Consider the following 21,293-nt stretch of genomic DNA (forward strand, 5'->3'; position numbering starts at 1 on the left):
TGACCTCTTCATATGACCCCTCACCTTTGTGGAAGCTGTGAGTGACAGTTCTCTTCAAATCTGCTGAAGCAAACATCACTCAGAAAAGCATTTGCACATGCATATAATGTGAATGATCCATGTCTGGATGTAGCAGTGGTTTTATATCTCAGCTGTCTGGCTTCCAAAATGGACCCAAAAAGTGTTTGGACACTTAAACCACACTTAAAAATGTCAAAATATTAAAGGTGCACTCAGTAATTTTTTCCCCATTAAAAGGTTTACTCAAAAAGAATTGTAATCTTGAACTATATGTATTAATTCACGACCACTCACATGAGATAAAGACTCTAGTCCTATCAGTAACCTTATAAAAGGAGGGGCTCCTTCATGGGGGCTTCCATGTTAGAATTGCATGACTTACTGAATACTACTTAATCTCAGAATCCGTCCTGTTATTGGACACTTTCACTCTTGAATTAAATCAATCATGACTGACTGTGAACTGTGAATTTCTACATGATGTTGCATCCACACCACTAGGTGTCATTGTAATATGACATAAACAAAAAGTTACTGAGTGCACCTTTAAACAAAGAGGCATGGATTTTCAAGAAAGATAGCACAAGCACACACTTCAAACAAAACATTTCACAAATGCAAGTCATTTTGATTTTAAATGATAAAGCAATAGATGTAGATATAGATACTGTTCACAATTCAGACAATATTTAATAGTAATTGTCCATTGTTAATGTGATGAACCTATTTTTACTCTGCAAGGACACCTTTGTGACCTTGAGGGGAACAGATTTCATACATCCACTAAATATCACTTTGACACCAGTTGTTTAAACAATTACACATTTTTTAAAAATGTGAAGTTAGACCTGAGCAAATCCCTAGCATCATTTATTTGCAGATGCCACTTTAATATTTTGTTATCTAATGCAATTGCATTCCTATATTTTTTAATGTGCACTGAAAAACCTAATAAGTTGACTCTACTCAGTTGATTGAGTAAACCCATTCCCTCAATTGAATTGAGTAATGGCATCTCCAATACTTGAGTTATCTCAGCAAAATGAAGCACAAAGTGCTTCACAAAACATAAAATCAAAAATGAACACAGTGAAACACAACATATTCATATAGTAATAAAAGCCAGTCTATACAAATGAGTTTTTAAACAAGACTTAAAACAGACACAGACTCAGCAGATCTGATATCCAAGGGCAGGCTGTTCCATAATCGTGGGGCCTTCAGTACAAACGCTCTATCACCTTTTGTTTTGCATCTATTTGTAATTAATACAATCTTAAAATCAAGCCTAAAATGAATTGGTAACCAATGCAAAGAAGCTAAAACTGGAGTAATTTGATTAAAAGACCTTGTTCATGTCAAAAGTCTCGTTGCAGCATTTTTCACTAATTGTAGCCATGCTAAAGTGCGTTTATTTAGAGTTGAAAAAAGGGCATTACAAAAATCAAGTCATGACAAAATAAAAGCATAGATAAGCTTCTCTGTATTCTTGAAACTCACAACATTTCTCACCTTGGAAATGTTTCTTAACTGATAAAAACATTACTGAACTAACTTCCAGATGTGATATTCAAAATTTAAATCAGTATCAAAGTAGACTACCAATTTTTTCACCAACTGCTGATTATTTGGGACCACCTGTTTAAGTGCTGACTCAATCTGACAAACCATGACCGATTATAACAACCTCTGTTTTGTTAGTATTTAATTGAAAAAAATTACATGCCATCCATTTTTATATCTTCAATACACGCTTGAAGAACATTTAAATTAGTCAGATCATTGGGATTCAATGGTAAATATAATTGCAGGTCATCTGCATAGCAATGAAAATTAATGTTGTATTTATGAATAACAGAAACAAGCGGTAATATATATAGTGAAAACAATATTGGCCCTAACAGTGATCCTTGTGGAACACCACAATTAACTTTTGAAAAGGAGGACATCTCTTCTCCAACAGACACTATAAATTTCCTATTCGTCAAGTAGGAAACAAACCAGTCTAAAGCCACCCCAGATATTCCCACCCATCTCTTCAATGTATTAAAACTGAATGATCAACTGTATCAAATGCCACAGTTAAATCAAACAACACTAAAATGGAGCACTCTCCAGTGTCCTCTGCCATCAGTAAGTCTCTTGTCATCCTAAGAAGGGCAGTTTCTGCACTGTGGTTTTCTCTAAAAACCTAACAGAAATTTCTCAAAAATATTATCCTTTACTACATCCAACAGTTGTTTAGCTACTGCTTTCTCTATTATTTTTTAGATGAAAGATATTTTGAGATTGGTCTGTAGTTATTTGCAAGTATAGTTATTTGTATAGTATAAGTATAGTTATTAGTCATCATTAATATCAATATTTGAAATCGACAATCTGATATTGTAATAATAGAATTAATTGTTGTGACTTTGAGACAGAAGAGAGACAGAAAGTGGTGTTCTTGTCCATATCACTAGGCTATGACCTTAAAACTTATCTATGCTTCAAAGGCAAATGAACATTTTAAATACCCTGAACTGATCACAGCTATTGTCACAGATATACCCTTCACTAAACTAGTAGCTCTGCATACCAGTTTGCATGTGGAAGGCATTTCTTATCACTGCTCAGTTCACTTCTAACTGCTCCCTGCTGCAGCAGAACAGTCATTTCTGCTTTGAAACGAGTAACAATGCAACAATAAAGGCCTCAGTTTTCTTTGATAAGCGCTAACATAAAGAAATGCTCTAGCTGCGGTAAAGGCTCATTTCACCAGCCATATCTGGGTGATTAGCAGAATGACAGGTTGTGAGGGTATATTTAAGGAGATTTTAAATGAGTTCAGTTGCTGCGGAGTCCAAATCACTTCAAAGTTACTGTGTGAAACCCAAATAGCCACATTGGCAGAGCTACAAGGGGACAGGTTTTATTCTGCTATAGATAATACTAAATAAAAGTATTTTCTGCAGGTGTACCCCTCATATGTGAAGATGTTAATACAATTCCAAAATTTGTCCTAATTATTTCTTTAATTCTCATACAAAGCACTCTGTTTGTTGTACAGTTTTACAAGTGTGGCATTTTCTTGTTTAAATCTTAATTATATATTGAATAATTCACTGTATTTGGACACCTAAGTTGATGTTGCTTTAGATAACAAATATTAAAGTGGCAACTGCAAACAAACAATGCTAGAGCATCATAACTAACTCCTATTTTCCATTTAGCCTTTTTTCTCTCTTAATTTTACAATTACTTTGCAGTTATTCCACAAACATTTGACAACCAAAAGTGTACTATCTGTCTTATCTTGGTACACAATTATATCTATTGTTTTATCATTTAAAACCTAACAGACGTCCTTTTGTGAAATATTTAGCTTGAAAAGCATCTTTAAAATAAATATTATTTGGTTTGATATTTTTATATCGACTTACATTTTTAAAGTGTGACTTAAATGTACAAATACTTTTGGGGTCACTGTATTTAAAAAGCCATAATTATATTTGGGACAAGAATGAAATGGCACTTGAGAGATTGTAAGACTTGTGAGATTTTGAATACATGTAATGCTTTTCTCTGGTTATCTTTTTTATTCAACATGTTCTGAATAAAAACACTTCATTGAATAATAAACACTTCATTCACAATAATTAACTCTTTGCAAATTTGTATGACAATTTAAACACTAGGGCTGTCAATCGATTATTGATTATTACATAGTATGCCGATTAATTAATCAAATAAATTGCAATTCATTTCTAATATTTAGGCCCTAAAACAAAAGTAATTCAATATTTTATGCTAAAATCATATATATATACACTACTGTTCAAAAGTTTGGGGTCACTTGCCTGAAATGTTTCTCATGATCTTAAAATTCTTTTGATCTGAAGGTGTATGCTTAAATGTTTGAAATTAGTTTTGGAAACAAAAATATAATTGTGCCAACATATTAATTTATTTAACTACAAAACTAAAAATTTAATAAAAAAAAAAAAAAAATGTTTTTTAAATTGATGACTTAGACCAAATAATAAAGAAAAGCAGCCAATAAGTGCCCAACATAGATGGGAACTCCTTCAATACTGTTTAAAAAGCATCCCAGGGTGATACCTCAAGAAGCTGGTTGAGAAAATGTCAAGAGTACATGTCTGCAAATTCTAGGCAAAGGGTGACTACTTTGAAGATGCTAAAATATAACACAGTTTTGATTTATTTTGGATTTCCATAGTTCCATTTATGTTATTCCATAGTTGTGATGACTTCACTATTATTCTAAAATGTGAAAAAAATAAAAAATCAAGAATGAGTAAGTGACCCTAAAATTTTGAATGGTAGTGTAAGTATACACAGTATATATCTTCAAATAGGCCTTTTGATAAATGCCATTAATTGATCAGCATACCATGTAATGAATTAGATTGATAGATTAAACTGACAGCAATATAAATATAATAATTCAGGTAATTATAATACATTACATTATTGTGACAGACCAGTACTGATTTAGTTTGGCAATAAAAAGTGACTTTTGAAGGCAATGTATTGTTTATTTCCACATTATTGAAATTAAGTCTGGCCTACAGTCCACAGTAATCCATTTTGCAAATGAATTTGTCAATCTGTCCAAGGTAGATTTATTATAAGGGCTTTTCTAAGGACGCACCCATGTACACATGCATTAGACGCTTTTGGAGCATCTCACATCATAAACAGCATTTTTGGGATGCTGGTTCAAATTTAAGGTAGTTTAAAAACAGACTGATTTCACCGTGAAATCAGAAACAGTAGGTTGACTTTTCTTTAGGTAAAATCTGTATGTGCTTACTGAAATGCAAAACACTGCTCCCACTGGCCAAACAGGCAAGTGTTGTTGGGCGTATGGGCACATGTGAGCTCTATTTTCTGGATGAAATGTCAATGGAGGGGCGCCAAAAAGAGTTGTGATGCAAGTCGTTTTCAGCTGTACAGGCTGTAATACAGTGAAAAGGAATGCATATTTTATAAACTGAACCCGCCAACCCAAACCTAACCATCCTCCCCATAGCCTTATTTTTGTTCTTAATAGTTTATTACACTTAAAATCGAAAAAAATAAAAATAAAAAAAATTATGTTCATGGAGGGGAGCTAAAAGTTGTGAAACGAGTTGTTTTCAGCTGTACAGGCTGTAAAACAGTGAAAAGGAATGCATATTTTATAAACTGAACACCCAAACCAAACCCCAAACCTAACCATATTCCATAACCATATATAATCAGAGGAGTACAAATTTTATGTTAGGGGGACAAATGCAACCTCGCAATCATAATCGTCCCAATAAACCAGATAAATTCCTGGTTTCAATGTTGAAACCAATTCAATGCAATTTTACATTAGGGTGCTTCTTGGAAAAGGTGAACACGATGGTTCCGCATTCATCCGAAGTTAACAATCAAAATTTAGTGACGCTGAATATTTGAAGATAATCATGAGTGATCAACATATTTATTCACACCCACCCAAATAAACAGCAAGTAAACAAAACAATAAGATGTGAAAAAGCAACTTTTAATTAAATCCATAATAAAATGAAACTGCACATCCAGTCGAAATCAATCTGAAGAAAGTTATTAAAAAGGCAGATAGTACAGACTATTTTTTCACTCTTGGGTGATGTAGTTTTGATGAATCACCATGTACATTAAACAAACTTTAATGAGGGTGAACTGAGAGGTTCATTTCAACACACACATCTACTGAACAACCATGAGCTCGGTACAAAGATCATATAGACATACTGTACGATTCTCCACATAAAAAAGTAACATATACACATTTGAAATTTTCTTTTAAAAAAATACATTATGATACCTGACACTGAGTTAAGTTAACCGAGTTAAAAAAAGTTTGGGTGAAAAAAAACAACAAAAAAAACAAAACTGTAGCAAAACAGTGATGGAAATTAATGAAGGGAAATACAGATAAACACGGAGACAGGAGAAAAAGAAATGTGGGTCAGTGCACTTTGCGCTTCCTCTTTTTTGTCTTCTTGTCTTTCTTCTTGCCAGCACATTTCACACAGAACCACGACTGGTCCTCCGGAGGGGCGGCTACAATACCTACACAGGGCCTGAAACAGAAAGAGTCTCAGTTTCAAGATAAATCGTATATAAGCATACGTTGGTATGATCAACACTTTGCAGAGTTTGCATTTTCTGTATATATTTTCACATATATACAAAAAATCATGCCTTTTATATAAAAAAACTTGATCATTCCCACCATTAAAAATTATACTTTTATCATGAAAGATACATTATTAGTTCTCTATGCGCATGTTATTTAATCTTTAAGCAAAAAGATGATTCCTGAAAAGCTTTATTTTACTGCCAAGGTAATATGTGCTTCATTTAAAAAAAAAAGTTTTATGTTTGATTGGCACTTCCTTCGATTCACTTTGTGTGTGTGCGACTCTTTATATGGCACATGAAAGAATTACTTTAAAATACAGTAGCTCTGTAGATTTAAATTACAATCATAACATACTGCATTTTGTGCTTTTATGCCAAATAAGCAAATTTGATCTCATATTTCTCTAAAAAGAATGTTCTCATAATCCTAAAGCCTAAAGGCTTTTGTTTAAAAGCTTGAAATTAGTTTGATTGAGAAATATACATTGTACTTAAGAATTTACAAACCTAACATTTTAAAATGTAAAATTAAAAAGGGCCCAAAATACATGCAATGTTGTTTAAAAGCACCTCAGGACGCACCTCATGAAGTTGGTTGAGAGAATTCCCAGAGTGTTTACACCTAACTAAGTGCTAAAACATGCTAGAATCATGCTAAAACATGCTAGCAACACCTAAGTGCTAAAACATGCTAGAAACAACTAGCTAAGTGCTAAAACATGCTTGCAACAACTATCTAATAGCTAAAACATGCTAGCAACACCTAGCTAAGTGCTAAAACATTCAAGCAACACCTAAGTGCTAAAACATGCTAGCAAAAACTAGCTAAGTGCTAAAACATGCTAGCAACAACTAGCTAAGTGGTAAAACATGCAAGAATCATGCTAAACATGCTAGCAACATGGTAACAACATGCTAACAATGTCTGTAATCTAGGCAAAGTGTAACCTAAAATACGAGAAAGTTTTGATTAGTGTAATGTTTAGTTTGGTTGACTAGTGAAAATGTGGAATATAATAATAATAATGAATGAGTAGGTGTGATTAAACGTGGTAGTGTATCTGTGACTTAATTGTGTATTTTGAAGCTGAGGTGTGTAATAGTGTAAAGGGCAATTAGAACAGGTTTTTACCAGTGATACCAGTCGTCGCACTCATCACAGCCAATCATGGGACTGCCGTCATCAGGTTTATTACATCCTGGACAAATCCAGATCTGATTACCCCACTCATCCCGAATCTGTGACGAAAAAGAAGAAGAAGAAGAAAAAAAAGACATTATCCATTTCCAAGGCTGTCAGTAGATATGTTAATTGTTAATCGACAAAGCAACATTATTGCCCTTCGTTGCTGGCCAATGCTGATAATCACAAAATATAATCACCCTGGCCGACACATTATTTATGAACTATATTACTTGGCTGAAAAATGATTTGTTGTGATTTCTATTAACAAAAAAAAATTATCATTAATGCTTGCCTGTATGTATATGTGAGACTCACCACATATGCACTGACGGTTTCCGTGATGACGCTGCATCCACGTGCTTTGGCTTGGCTGGGTGGGGGCTGAATGGGGGCAGGTGGGGGTGCAGGGGGCAGGACAGGTGGAGGGCGGGGTGGGGGCAGGACAGGTGGAGGGCGGGGTGGGGGCAGGACAGGTGGAGGGCGGGGTGGGGGCACCACAGGAGCCGGGGGATGTGGAGGGGGAGCTGGGGAGGAACGCATCCGAGCTCCAGGACCAGATTTTGCCACTGGGGTCCGTGGTGGTGGAGGAGTGGGCTCTGAATCTGGGACCACCTTACTGATCACACTGTTCAAGACACAGAGGGTGAAAGAGAGAGAGGCAGGAATTTAGGGTTATATAATGCATAATTTCACTGTAGTTTATCATACAGTTATTTGCTCTATAATTAATAGGGATGCACATATAGGAATTTTAGCCAATGATATAATTATTTTTAAAGGGATAATTCTCCCAAAAAATGAAAATTCATCATTTATTCACCCTCATGCCATCCCAGATGTGTATGATTTTCTTTCTTCAGCAGAACAGAAACAAAGATTTTTAGAATAATATTTCACCTCTGTAGGTCCATACAACGCAAGTGAATGGTGATCAGACCTTTGTAGCTCCAAAAAGGAAACATAGAAGTAATCTATAAGACTAGTGTTTAAATCCATATCTTCAGAAGAAATATAATAGGTGTTGGTGAGAAACAGAACAATATTTAAGTCATTTTTTACTCTAAATCTCCACTTTAACTTTCACATTCAGATGTGAAAGTGAAACTAAACAGGCACCGCATGACTTTCAGATGAAAAAGTGAAAGTGGAGATTTAGAGTTTTCAAAGGTCTAATCACCATTCACTTGCATTGTATGGACCTACAGAGCTGAAATATTATTCTAAAAATTTTCATTTGTGTTCTGCTAAAGAAAGAAAGTCATACACATCTGGGATGGCATGAGTAATGATGAGAGAATTTTCATTTTTGGGTGAATTATCCCTTTAAGGCAAGGCTGTTAACAGATATAATGGCAGATATATATATATATTTTTTGTAATTAAAAATTTTATTGACTCATATGCATATGACAGTGAAAGAATCAACATTTTACATTTAAACCCCACTAATACAATCCCACCCTGACCCCTAACGAACACCCCTGTGGTCCCACATCACATACACAATCCAAAAAAAATAAAATAAATAAATAATAATAATAATAATAATAATAATAATATATATATATATATATATATATATATATATATATATATATATAAATAAATAAAATAATAATAAGCATACATGAATAAACTAAACTACACTCTCCACATCTCTCCACTAAACTACAGTCCCCCCAAAAAAATAAATATTTGCCCCCTTTTTTAACAAATAAGTCCCTAAACCCCAGCCTTCTACTTACCGCTTCCTCAAATGCAGCTACCCTCCTCATTTCCACACACCACTCTGAAAAAGAGGGTGCTCCACTTGACTTCCAACCCCTTAAAATTACTTGCCTGCCGATCATGAGACTGGTCAGAACCCAATTTTTTATGTGATTATCCCCTAAATTCATGACTGCCCCATCACCCAAAATACAGAATCTGGGACAAAGCAAAACCTGAATGTTCAAAACATCACACAAATAACTCCGAACCCTCAACCAAAACTCCTGGACCTTAACACACCCCCAAAAGACATGGGTAGTGTCTCCAACTTCTGATTGGCATCGCCAGCAGGTGGCTGTGTCTTTAAGACCAAGACTATATAATCTAGAGGGGGTCCAATAAAATCTATGTAAAATCTTTAATTGCATAAGGCGAACCCTTGCATCTCTAGATACAGACTTGACATTTTTTAGAATCTTAGTCCACACTCCATCCTCCAATACCAAATTCAAATATTTTTCCCATACTCTCGAGAGAAGTTGAAGCTCCATCCCCCAGACTCTGAATTAGCAGGGAGTAATACACTGATGCCACATGACCTTTTCCAAAAGCACCAATCACCTCTCCCAAAGCACCTGCTGCTTTAGGGGGGTGTGTGCTACTCCCCAAAACAGTACAGAGCATGTGGCGCAGCTGTAAATACTTATAGAACTGAGATCTGGGAATCCCAAAATGATGAACCAAATTCTCAAAAGATCTCAACACTCCACTCTCATACAGGTCGCCGAGTGTAGTAACCCCCCTCACAATCCACTCTGACCAGCAGAAAGGGGACTTGTTGATACATCATTTGGGGTTCAGCCATATGCTTGAGGCAATATTTAAATAAATGTCCGAATTAAATTCTCTGGCCACTCTTGTCCAAATCACGTGCAAATGTGAAATAACGGGGTGTGATTTAACTTCTCTGGTTACTTTGATAGAAAGGCTTTGCAGTGGCAAAATAGGGGCGAGGACTTCCTGTTCAATAGAAAACCAGGGAGGGGCTCTTTCAGGTGGAAGTGACCAATGCGCCAAATGCCTGAGGCCAAACGCATAATAATAAAACAAAATCTTGGGTAGGCCTAGCCCACCTTTGTCTACCGGCCTATGTAACTTATTAAAATGCAATCTGGGACGTTTACCATTTCAAATGAAGGACTTCGCTATGCTATCAAATTGCTTGAAATAAGAGAGGGGAACATCTACAGGGAGAGACTGTAGCAGGTAGTTACATTTTGGGATACAATTCATTTTAATAACATTAACCTTCCCAATCATCGATAAATGTAATGAAGCTTTTTATGAAAGGGTCAAAATTAACACTAAATAAATCAGACAAATTTGCTGGGAATAAAATCCCCAAATACTTAATGCCCTGTTTGGGCCACTGGAAGGCGCCCGGCTGGAAAGCTGTTACTGGACAGCTGGCTGTCAGAGCCAAAGCTTCGTATTTAGACCAATTGACTTTGTATCCTGAGAACTTGGAAAAGGAATTAATAATTCTGTGGAGGCAAGGCATAGATCTAGTAGGTTCAGAGACAAATAATAAAATATCATCTGGGTAAAGCAGAAGCTTATGCATCACACCTTCCGCAACCACCCCTGGAAAATCATCCTCCTTTCTTATCACGGCTGCTAATGGTTCCAGGGCAAGACAGAACAATAAAGGGGAAAGAGGGCAACCCTGCCGAGTTCCCCTATCCAGAGTAAAATAATCTGAAATTAATCCATTTGTTTGTACCGCTGCTACAGGGTGTCTATAAAGTAACTTAATCCAACCAATAAATGTACTCCCGAACCCACACATTTCCAAAATCTTAAAAAGATAATCCCATTCTACCATATCAAATGCCTTTTCGGCGTCAAGTGAGATGGCAGCGACCGGAGACTGATCATTCGCTACTGACCACATGATATTGATGAGAAGCCTGATGTTATCAGAAGAGCTATGGCCCCGAATAAACCCCACCTGATCTATATGCATAAGAGATGTCATAACCTTACTTAATTGGTTAGCCACAATTTTTGACAATATTTTTACATCTAGTTGGATCAGGGAGATTGGATGATAACTTTTACACTCGCTTGGATCTTTGTCCTTTTTAAGAATCAAACTGATCCGGGCTTGTGTCATGGTTGGAGGAAGCTTTTCATTCTTTAATGATTCAGTATAAACTTAACAAAAGTAGAGCCAGTTCTGTAGCATATGATCTGAAAAATTCTGTGCAAAACCATCTGTCCCCGGAGCCTTGCCAGTAGGTAGGGACTTAATTACCTCGTCAAGCTCCTCCAAGGTTATCTCAGAATCAAGAGAGTTTTCTTTTCTCAATCGTCAGTTCAGGAAGATCTAATGGTTCCACAAAGTTTCTAATATCTTCATCAGTATACGAAGATGTGTAACTATAAAGATCAAGATAGAATTCTTTAAAGGCATTATTAATATCAATGGCTGAGGTAAAAATTTCACCACCAGCAGATTTCACTGAGGGAATGATAGAAAGAGACTCTCTCTGCTTTATATATCTAGCTAAAAGTTTTCCTGCTTTGTCACCCGACTCAAAGTATGACTGTCTTGCCCTGAATAACCAAAATTCCACTTTCCACGCCAAAATAGTATTATATCTATATTTCCATCAGGGTCAATTCTCTGAGGCCATCAGATGACATACAGCGCTTCAGCTCTGCCTCTGCACTTTTAATATTCTCTTTCAACTCCACGAGTTCTCGTGCTTTGGATTTTTTGATGAATGAGGCATAATGTATGAGCCGACCCCTAAGAACCGCCTTAAGTGCCTCCCAAGCCACACCCCCAGAGGATACTGAGGACCAGTTGGTCTCCATATAAACATTGATTTCAGTCTTTAACATTTGTTGGAAATCAGGATTTTGCAAAAGGGACACATTAAGGCGCCAACTATATGATTTCTTTTTCTCTGTATATGGCAACACCTCTAAACTCACCAGGGCATGATCCGAGACTAAAATGTTTCCAATTGAGCAATCAACAACAGATGAAATGAGGGATTTGGATATATATATAAAAAAAATCTATTCTAGAATAAATCTTATGGACTGATGAAAAAAATGTATAGTCCCTACAGATAGGTTCAAAAGTCTCCAAATATCCATAAGACCAAGATTTTTACACATCCTTTGAAGCGTCACTGTTGCTCTAGGGGGCTTACACACTTTTGCTTCACTGTGATCAAGGACTGAGCCCATCAAAAGATAAAAGTCTCCTCCCAATATTATATCATGAGGGGTGCCAGCGGTTTGCAGCATCCCTTCAATATCTATAAAAAAGCCCTGATCATCAGCGTTAGGTGTGTAAATATTAGCCAAAATCAACCTTTGCCCTTGAATTTCAGCTAAAACAATAATGACTCTCCCTAATTTATCTTTAGTCTGAGACATCTGAATTGTAGATGTTTATTAATCAATATATTGACTCCCCTACTCTTACTTGAGCCAACACTAAAGAAAACATGTCCACCCCATATCTTCCCAAATTTTTCAGCTTCCTGCAGGGAAAGATGTGTTTCTTGAAGAAACACAATATCATATTTCTTACGTTTAAGAAAAGTAATAATCTTCCTTTTTTATGGGGTGCCCCAACCCATTTACATTCCATGTGTAGAGAGATAGTACACTCATATTAACATTTGACATTTTGATATAGTAGAAAAAATCAATTGTGTGTCAAAAACAAAATTATACAGACCACTTTCCCCATTAGTGAAACAATCAAACCCCGAACATCCCCCCGAACAAAACAAACAGAAAAAAGAAAAACGTGCATATTAACCCCACGCACGAAAGCGCCAACCGCCGACAATCCCTCTAAACTCAAAAGGTCCATAAACACCCACGAGCCCCCACGACAACTTTGCCATCAGATTGCTCAATTTTGCCTCACAAATTGTGAGGCAAAATTACATAACAGAAAATACTTTGTAAAATAAACCCCAGCCAATAGGAAGAATGAACACAAAGAACGTGTAGATTCATTCACAGAACTGTCTCAAAGGTGTGATCTTCCACAAAACAAATTCCAGCTGATATAAAACCGTTCAGATTCCTCGGACAGACAGACGAATGTTCCAATGTCCCGTAAAAATTCTCAACAAAACAAACTCCAGCCAGCAGGAGGAATAAGCACGAAGAACGAACAGATTAATCCACAGCTGTTCCAAAGGAGTGTTATTCAATAGAACAAGCTCCAGCCGCTAGGCGGAGTCAATGCAAAAAGAAAAAAGAAAACAAAATAACGCCCAGCTTCCTCAAAAGCCAGAGTAAGTACAGCGAGTCGACCCACTAACATGAGAAACACCCAATGTTTTACTCACCCATTGATTCAATAAAAGACACTGCCTGATTGGGACATGTAAATACTTTGCGACCGTCCATCGTTTCTATTCTCAGTTTGGCCGGAAACATCAGAGCAAAAGTGATCTTTCGCTGCTGTAAGAATTTCTTACATTTCTTGAACCGAAAGCGTTTCTCTCGTCGAACTCGCAAAGTCCGGGAAAAAGAAAATATTATGGTTCTTCCAAGAAAGCTTCCCTTTGCTCCTCACCTGGCGCAACACAAGATCTTTATCGGATGATCTCAGAAATCTGGCCAGAATCGATCGGGGCCTATCTCCCTCAGCAAATCTGTGAGCTGGGACTCTGTGAGCTTGCTCGATTTCCAGCTCGTGGCCTGTTATGTTGAGCAGACTTGGGAAACGCTCGTCTAGGAATTTCACCACATCTCTGCCCTCTTCATGCTCAGGATTTCCAACAATTCGACATTATTCCTGCGGCTTCTATTCTCAACATCTTCAAGCTTTTCAAGGAGATGTTCCAAATCAACTTTGGTCCCAGGCGGATTAGAGGTTAATTCCCTCTCTGAAGATTCCAGACAATCGATTGAGTCATGAGCATGAGTCACTCTTGTAACTAACTCAGAGAATTTTATTTCCATCGCCGTAATCGATCGACGTATTACAGCGAGATCCTCCAAGTCAGCAAGAACCTTCGTCATCATCACCGACATGTTGGACAACTGACGCTGGATCACCTCTCCCGCTGCGCCATCCAAATCGAGTCCCCGGTGTGAAGGCCTGTTGGGGCTTTCATCCTGAACACGTAAGTGTCTTTTAATGTCACCAGAGCCCGAGGATTTTGACTTCTTTGCCATGTTTTGCCTCAAAGAGCAAATGTGTAACTGGGTGTATCAAATTTCACCAGATTATAACATGAAAATACTTAAAAATTTAGCAAAGTGCGCAGAGCTCGTCGCTCACACGTCTGCTTCTTGCATGGCGTCACATGACCCCAATGGCAGATATTGTTAAATATTTGAAAATATTTCAAAACATTCATTCCGTCCATTGCAGTACAGGTCTCATTCTTATGCTAAGGTCTATCAATTAGGGATGTAACGATATTGGCAGATTGTTCAGTATTTAAGAACTCTATAACACAGTTTTAGAACAGCCAATATTATGTCAACTGATAATTATTTCCGATACTGACAATTTGCTCCATATAATGGTTGTTATTATCAATTTATAATTTATATATATATATTTATGTTTACATGAAAACTGAGATTTTTTGATATTGGGAATCACTGCGAATTATTTGTATTTTTTAGGATACCAATAATTATTTTTGCATCATGGCAGAAAACCAATATGATGGCCGATATTATAAATCGATACTGTTTTGTCTGATAAAAAAGTAGGTTAAGTTATATGGTACGGTATAATGAACAGTAAAAAAAAAAAAAAACCTCAAGACAGATGTTTAGTATTTCTGTATCCTGTCATAGTAAAACAGGAATAACAAAAAGTACTGATGCTATTTGCTTCCAATATCGGCCAATTAAGACGCTAATATTGGCTGATAGCAATATGGTTACATATGTACTGTGCATCCCTAATAACTATATTTCAATATTTGTGAAGAACTATATGACACAGTTATAGAACAACTAATATATCAACCAATAATTATTGTCATAACCGATACTTATTCCACTTGATAGCCAATGTAATGGTCATTATTATTAATCTATCGATATTATAAATCTATACTGTTTTGTCTGTAAAAAAAAAGATTCACATCTAAGTACTGACCGAGAATAAATAAAAATAAAAAAAATAGAAGAAATAAAAAAAAAAGTATAATGTACTGTAAAAAAAAGATGGATAAATGTTTAATATTTCTGTAACCCTAACATTTCCAATATTGGCCAATTCAGATGCTAATATTGGCTGATAGTGATATGGTCACAGATATATTGTGCATCACTAATAACTAGTCCTGCATACAACAAACAACTGTTTTAGAACAGGCAATTTTAAATCAACTGCTAATTATTTCGGATACCGATACTTATTTTGTTCGATAGCCGATATAATGGTCCTTGTTATTAATCTATACTTATTTTTTTTTAAATGTTGACATGAAAGCTCTGGTTGACATTTTTTTATCTCAGGAATCACTGCTAATTATTTTCAGGCATAACGAAAAAGTATGTCAGCAGATAACAGATATGAAGGTCGATATAATAAATCTATTCTGTTTTGTCTGTTAAAAAATAAAAAGAGAGTTCACATTTAAGTATTGTCTGCAGATAAATAAAATCGGTCAAATATAACACAGTATAATGTATAGTAAAAAAAAAATATGGATAACAGTTAAGTAATTCTGTAATCTGGCATAGAAAAACGTTTGAAAACAAGAAGTCCTGAAATATTCTGCTTCCGATATCTGCTGATTCATATGCTAATATTGGCTTATATTGGTCATTGAAATTTTATTTATATAGAACTATTTGGCATAGTTTTAGCACAGTTTGTGTTTCTTTTAAATGATGCCAGACATTCTGATTAAACCCTGCTGTTGCTGAGTAACAGGGTGATTGACAGGCTTGGAGAGAGTGGACAGTGCAGCTTGCTGTGGTATTGACCCTGAGAAGGGCGTGTCAAACGGCCAGCTCCGATTACACACACAGACACTCATTATTTATGCTTTATCTGAGTGACACCTCTCACGCACACACACAACCATGCACACGCACAGGGCTCCCTCTCTGGGCAGAGATGGTGTGGGGTATGCCCTGTCCAGGATGTTACCTTGAGACCTCTGTGAGGTCAAAGTTCACCTGTGCCCTTGTTTCCACATGCATCAAAGGGGGCTTCTGTTGAGATCTCACTAAATTTACTCTGTAGCTTTCAAACATAAAAGAAATGTCTGCATCCAATATTGGCCTAATCAGACAGATACTGACAACTTTTAAATGGTGATATTGACCAATATTGATATGGTCTCTGATAAATAGTGCGTCCCTAAAATCTTTCAACCTACAAAACAACATCTAAAGGTTTGTGCTTATGTAAACTCGAACACAAACACATGGACATAGAAACACACATTCTCCTCTTGAAAGGGCTGCTGATTGCGTTTTTGTAAAGCACAGACTACAGGTGCAACACAAGAATACAACATAGAGAACATAAAAGGCACGACACTGAGAATAAAGGCCTTCCTGTACAAACACACACAGAGACATAAACATTAATGTTTCCTGTCCTGCATGCAGGTGGAACTGAAGAGGTGTGGAAAAAAAATTCAAAAGCATAGTCAAAACACGGCCCTGACGTTAGAATTTGAGTGTAAATCACAGTGCCATTAACTCGACGTACAGGAATAGGTAAGCGCCTTACCTGTAGTATGCACTCTGTGTGTGTGTGAGAGGGTTAAGTGGTGTGAACACTAGAGCTATTGATAGGAGTGTGCAGGAGGGGGCCGTGATGGGGAGAGAGTGTGTGTGTGTTTGCCCCCTCAAAGACCTCACGGGCCGTTTGGGACTGGTCACAAGACCCAAAGCCTGAAACTCACACCTGTACGCAGACTACCAGACTCTGACCACACAGAGAGCAGCCTGATAGCCTCAACCCTCTGCATGTGTGTGTGTGTGGGGTACTTACATCTTGTCCTGTCCAGCGCCCACTCTGAGGGTCAGTCGTGGTATGACAGGAGATGGCGGGACAGCGGAAGGAACTTCAGCCTGGACAAAGAGACAGAATTCAGGACTACATTGTATTATATGAGTTGCTCTAATGCTGTGATTTGTCAAATGGACTCTTTTCACATTTACAAGTTTGGAATGCGGAAGTAAACTATGGAGGGGTTAACTTGCCTAATGGTACATTGGAGACACCACAACAAATATAATTTTTGCATTTCCATTTGCTCAAACAGCAAAAGAACAAATCCGCTTTCATTCAGGTTGGTGAATTATGGCGGAAGAGAGAAAACCGAAGAAAGATGCAAAATCTCAGCAGCTGTATAACCATAGAAACCACATCTTTTTTTATTAGTAATGAGAGGGTACAACAAAGAATGATGTTAAAAATGTACAATTATATTAATTCAGAAATGTAAAATCTAAAAATGTGCTAGATTTACACTGCCAAATTAAGGCAGGAATGCATAATCACAGTCTGTGAAAAGGGTCCAAATGGACGTACCAATATAGAAATTTTGGCCGATACGATAATAATTTTTTGTACAACAGTTAAGGCTAGGGCATAGTTTTTCCAGATGCCGTTCCGCTCACTGTTGATTGCTCAGCCTTTCGATGCATACTCTTTTGACAGCGAGCCCATATGATTCCCATGCACACTATGATTGCTTTGTGATCTTTTTTAATAGACTCAACGTCAGGCGCATTTGCAGACCACGCACAAAGACATGGGCTGTCCGTGTCTCTAGAAAAACTAGGCTGCACGCGGACAGTCCGCGCATACTGTGCTGATGACAGAAATTGCATCACGCATTTGGCCTTTAGTTCCAGTCCTCTAATCTGATTGGACAACCAGTGTTCCAAAAGGGCTGACATAAGTGTAACAGCACTAGGTATTCACTGTTTGTATAACACTGTCTATGTTTGTGCCATTTTAGACTGGCTTTTAGTTTGTGTGTTCCTCAGCGACAAGTTACTCCTGTTTTGACATCATTTGGAACTATTTTCATTAGTGGAGCAAAAAAAGACAAAATTACTGGCTATACTATGTCTAAAATATAAGTTTCTAGATATTAACTTTGTTTATAGCTTTGCAGAGATTTTTGTATAAATGCAACATCACACTCACAATCATGCTGTATGTACTGAATATCAGTATACTGTTTGAAAATGAGCTTACCTACTTTACTCAACGTTGCATGTACAAACTGTAGCCAAAATACTGTTTTGTAAAGGTCCAAACGGAAAACTATTTGTTAATGTAGTGACAAAACTAGAGGTATGGCAAAGTGTATTAATAGTCCAGAGAAAGCATGTGGTTTAAAAACAGCAGCTTAACAAGCATAAAACTAAATGCCTCTGTTGACTACGTTTTATGGTCAGAAATATTAAAAACAGCAAACAACAGGCATGACTGTTAGAATCCATGGCTGTTTCTCAATTAGTGATCTTTTTGCGTTCTTACGTCCTTGTGGACTTGTTTGACATCATCACCCAACTCCAAAAAAAGAAAATAGTTAAGAGGTTGTTGAATTTACATATCAGACACATCTCAAAACTCGCATAGATGCGGTTTACATCCTCATGTCTTCAGAGTTCGTTCTTTCAACGTAGTTAGGCAAGACTCATTTTCACAAGAATGAGAACGCGTTCTTAGCATTGAGAAACACCCCATGTTTCTTGTTTAGAAACACAAGACATTACACTATGGTTATCAACACTAGGTCAGCCATCACAGGTTTGGGGTAGTAGGAGTGACTCATTTAATTCCATACAGACACAAAACAAACACTTAGGTCATCACTACCAAAAATGTGTAGAGTACACGTGGACTTGAACATCTCACGTTAGCGATTAAACTACAAATCTGCTACCAACAGGGTAAAGATCACATGGCCCCACCTCAGGCAAGCAACACACACACACGCTCACACCTAATACTCAAGGGGACAACATAGTGTCCAGCTAATCCAGTTCAGCTAACACCAGGGTCAACCTTACCGAAAAGCCCTCTATGCACACACACGCTCTCTCACACCTCTAATGCTGGCAGAAACGTGGCCTGTTCAAGCCAGTGGAGGCAGAGAGGAATGGATACAAGGGTATGGACAGACCCCAGTAGAAAGATAAAAACAACAAAATGGGAGGATAAACAGAATAAAGCGCATGAGAGATGGCGGAGGTGATAGCTGGCAGAGGAGACCGGTGTAGAGTGTGTCTCAGGGGTTTTTCCGAGGTTTAATGGGAGTGAGGTGCTCTTTGTCTGTTTGTGTCGGGGAGAACCCTTGCCGCTATGGCGTTTGTGTCCGCTTACATCCTCTATAATGCTGCTGCACTAATTGTTTAACACAGAAACATGTCTTTTCTCTCTTTAATGTTTTTGTTTTTATTGTTGTGCCACACATTCATTACTAAACCTTTGTGGATTTGGAGACTCCTCCCTGTGTCTCGCTTGCACTCTCTGTACACAACCCATCCTCTCTCTTTCACATCCTTTCCTCTATGCAGAGGAGAACGTGAGTATCAGCAGAATTGAGAGGATGGCTGGCAGGCTGCATCATTTGGAGAGAATAGCAGCAAGTGAAGCCGTGTTAGCCGCTGCATTAGCATATATGCATGAACAAACCTGGCGTGTGATGCCAAAAAACCTCTGGAGGTACGCCTGCACTCACAATTCCCACTCTTTGATTCACTTTCAGATGCCATCATCTCAAATAGATGGCTTTTATGAAGTATTATAACCATGACTATCGCACATCTCTTCTAGAGATATGTGCAAAAGAATGAACCGCCAACCCCGATTGCTCCTATGTACGGGTTACACTATACTGGGTCTGCAACTCTAAACTGCCATAAAAGATTTATCAGCAGTTTGTACTCCAGTTGATTAGAGGAGCTCTTGAGTTAGCGCTGGACTCGGCACAATGAACTTTAGACTGCCGTGTTAATTTATGGAAAACTCCGGCGGAAAATGGCCAAAACTAATTCCAACGGGTACCAATGTTTTCTGCTGACACGCTGCTAAATCTACAGAGCTACTACATTGGACAAAATGATCAAAATACAACAGAGCATACTGTGTTGCATACTATATTCCACAAGGCAATGTGCTCAACTTGACCTTCCATTTTCAGTGTGACGAATTAATTGAAAGCATCTTTATTTTGACTTATTAAATTATCTGCAAAATATAATTAATGTAAAATGATCCTACTTATTCTAAAAATAACTGGTCGGCACTAACATACAATGTAGTGAGGTTATGTGACAACAACAATGTAGCATACAACTGATTGAAACATTGATTGTTGCATAATTCCTATATTTTCAATTAGTTAAAAAATGCATAACTGAAATAAATATACTTTATCGTATCGCTAAGGGAAATTTGTTTTGGACTCCATGCACAGCAGCCATTAGCAAACATAAAAAACAGACATACACAGTAGCAATACACTAAATAAAACTACACAGTAAAAACTATAATAAATAATGAGTGAAAATAATAAAGTAAGAAGAATACACATCTTAAAAAATAAGTCTCAGGTAATCTTATTATAACACCTAACTGAGGTAGGCACGAAGGAATTTCTAAAATGGTTTAACCCACTAAAAGGAACTCCCAGAGGGAGTATTTTCTCCCAGAGGGCAAAAGACATAATTCTCCGTTCAAAATATGGGAATGATCATCAATGATTTAATGGGCTTGCCTACGAGTGCTGTCTGCTCGTATAGTATCTGGATGGGTCGATTATCTTTCCAACCTATTGTTTTCATTGTGACCTGCACAAGGCGAGAAAGTTTTGTTTTGAACTGTATTGTTAAGTTCCCAACAAAATAAAAACATAATTTCTGTCTTACCACATAAACTGTAACTGTGTAGGCAGTAGCACACATTTTAGAAAAATGCCGTTTAAAGTTGTAGTTTTAAAATGCAGGTTGCAATATCTCCTACTTGGAACATACAAGAGGGGACCTGTATTTACTAACCACAGTGGGGCCATGGGGAACAGACATCCAACACACAAGCACATCCACACACATACCTCTTGACCTCTCCAAGGAAGGAGCTAAGGCCGTGTGTCTTCACGATAAGGCCTATGTACATGTGAGTGAACGTGTGCGCACACACTCAGGATCACCAACAATGGTAGGA

General features: G+C 37.2%; 1 protein-coding gene across 2 annotated transcripts in view; it reads right to left on the reverse strand.

The window, feature by feature from the left end:
• Nucleotides 1-5,536: 5,536 nt before the first annotated feature.
• LOC127436811 (transcription initiation factor TFIID subunit 3-like) overlaps nucleotides 5,537-21,293 on the reverse strand; it is a 94,526-nt gene continuing 78,769 nt past the window's right edge. For both annotated transcript variants that reach the window (XM_051691208.1, XM_051691209.1), the window contains 4 exons: nucleotides 17,100-17,179; nucleotides 7,682-7,991; nucleotides 7,313-7,419; nucleotides 5,537-6,119 (listed from right to left, as the gene is read on the reverse strand). In XM_051691208.1, the coding sequence (XP_051547168.1) occupies nucleotides 6,005-6,119; nucleotides 7,313-7,419; nucleotides 7,682-7,991; nucleotides 17,100-17,179 (612 nt within the window). In that variant the 3' untranslated portion in view covers nucleotides 5,537-6,004. The remainder of the gene's footprint in view (nucleotides 6,120-7,312; nucleotides 7,420-7,681; nucleotides 7,992-17,099; nucleotides 17,180-21,293) is intronic.

The sequence above is a fragment of the Myxocyprinus asiaticus genome, chromosome 47 (assembly GCF_019703515.2).
Source record: "Myxocyprinus asiaticus isolate MX2 ecotype Aquarium Trade chromosome 47, UBuf_Myxa_2, whole genome shotgun sequence".
In the NCBI taxonomy this organism is placed as follows: domain Eukaryota; kingdom Metazoa; phylum Chordata; class Actinopteri; order Cypriniformes; family Catostomidae; genus Myxocyprinus; species Myxocyprinus asiaticus.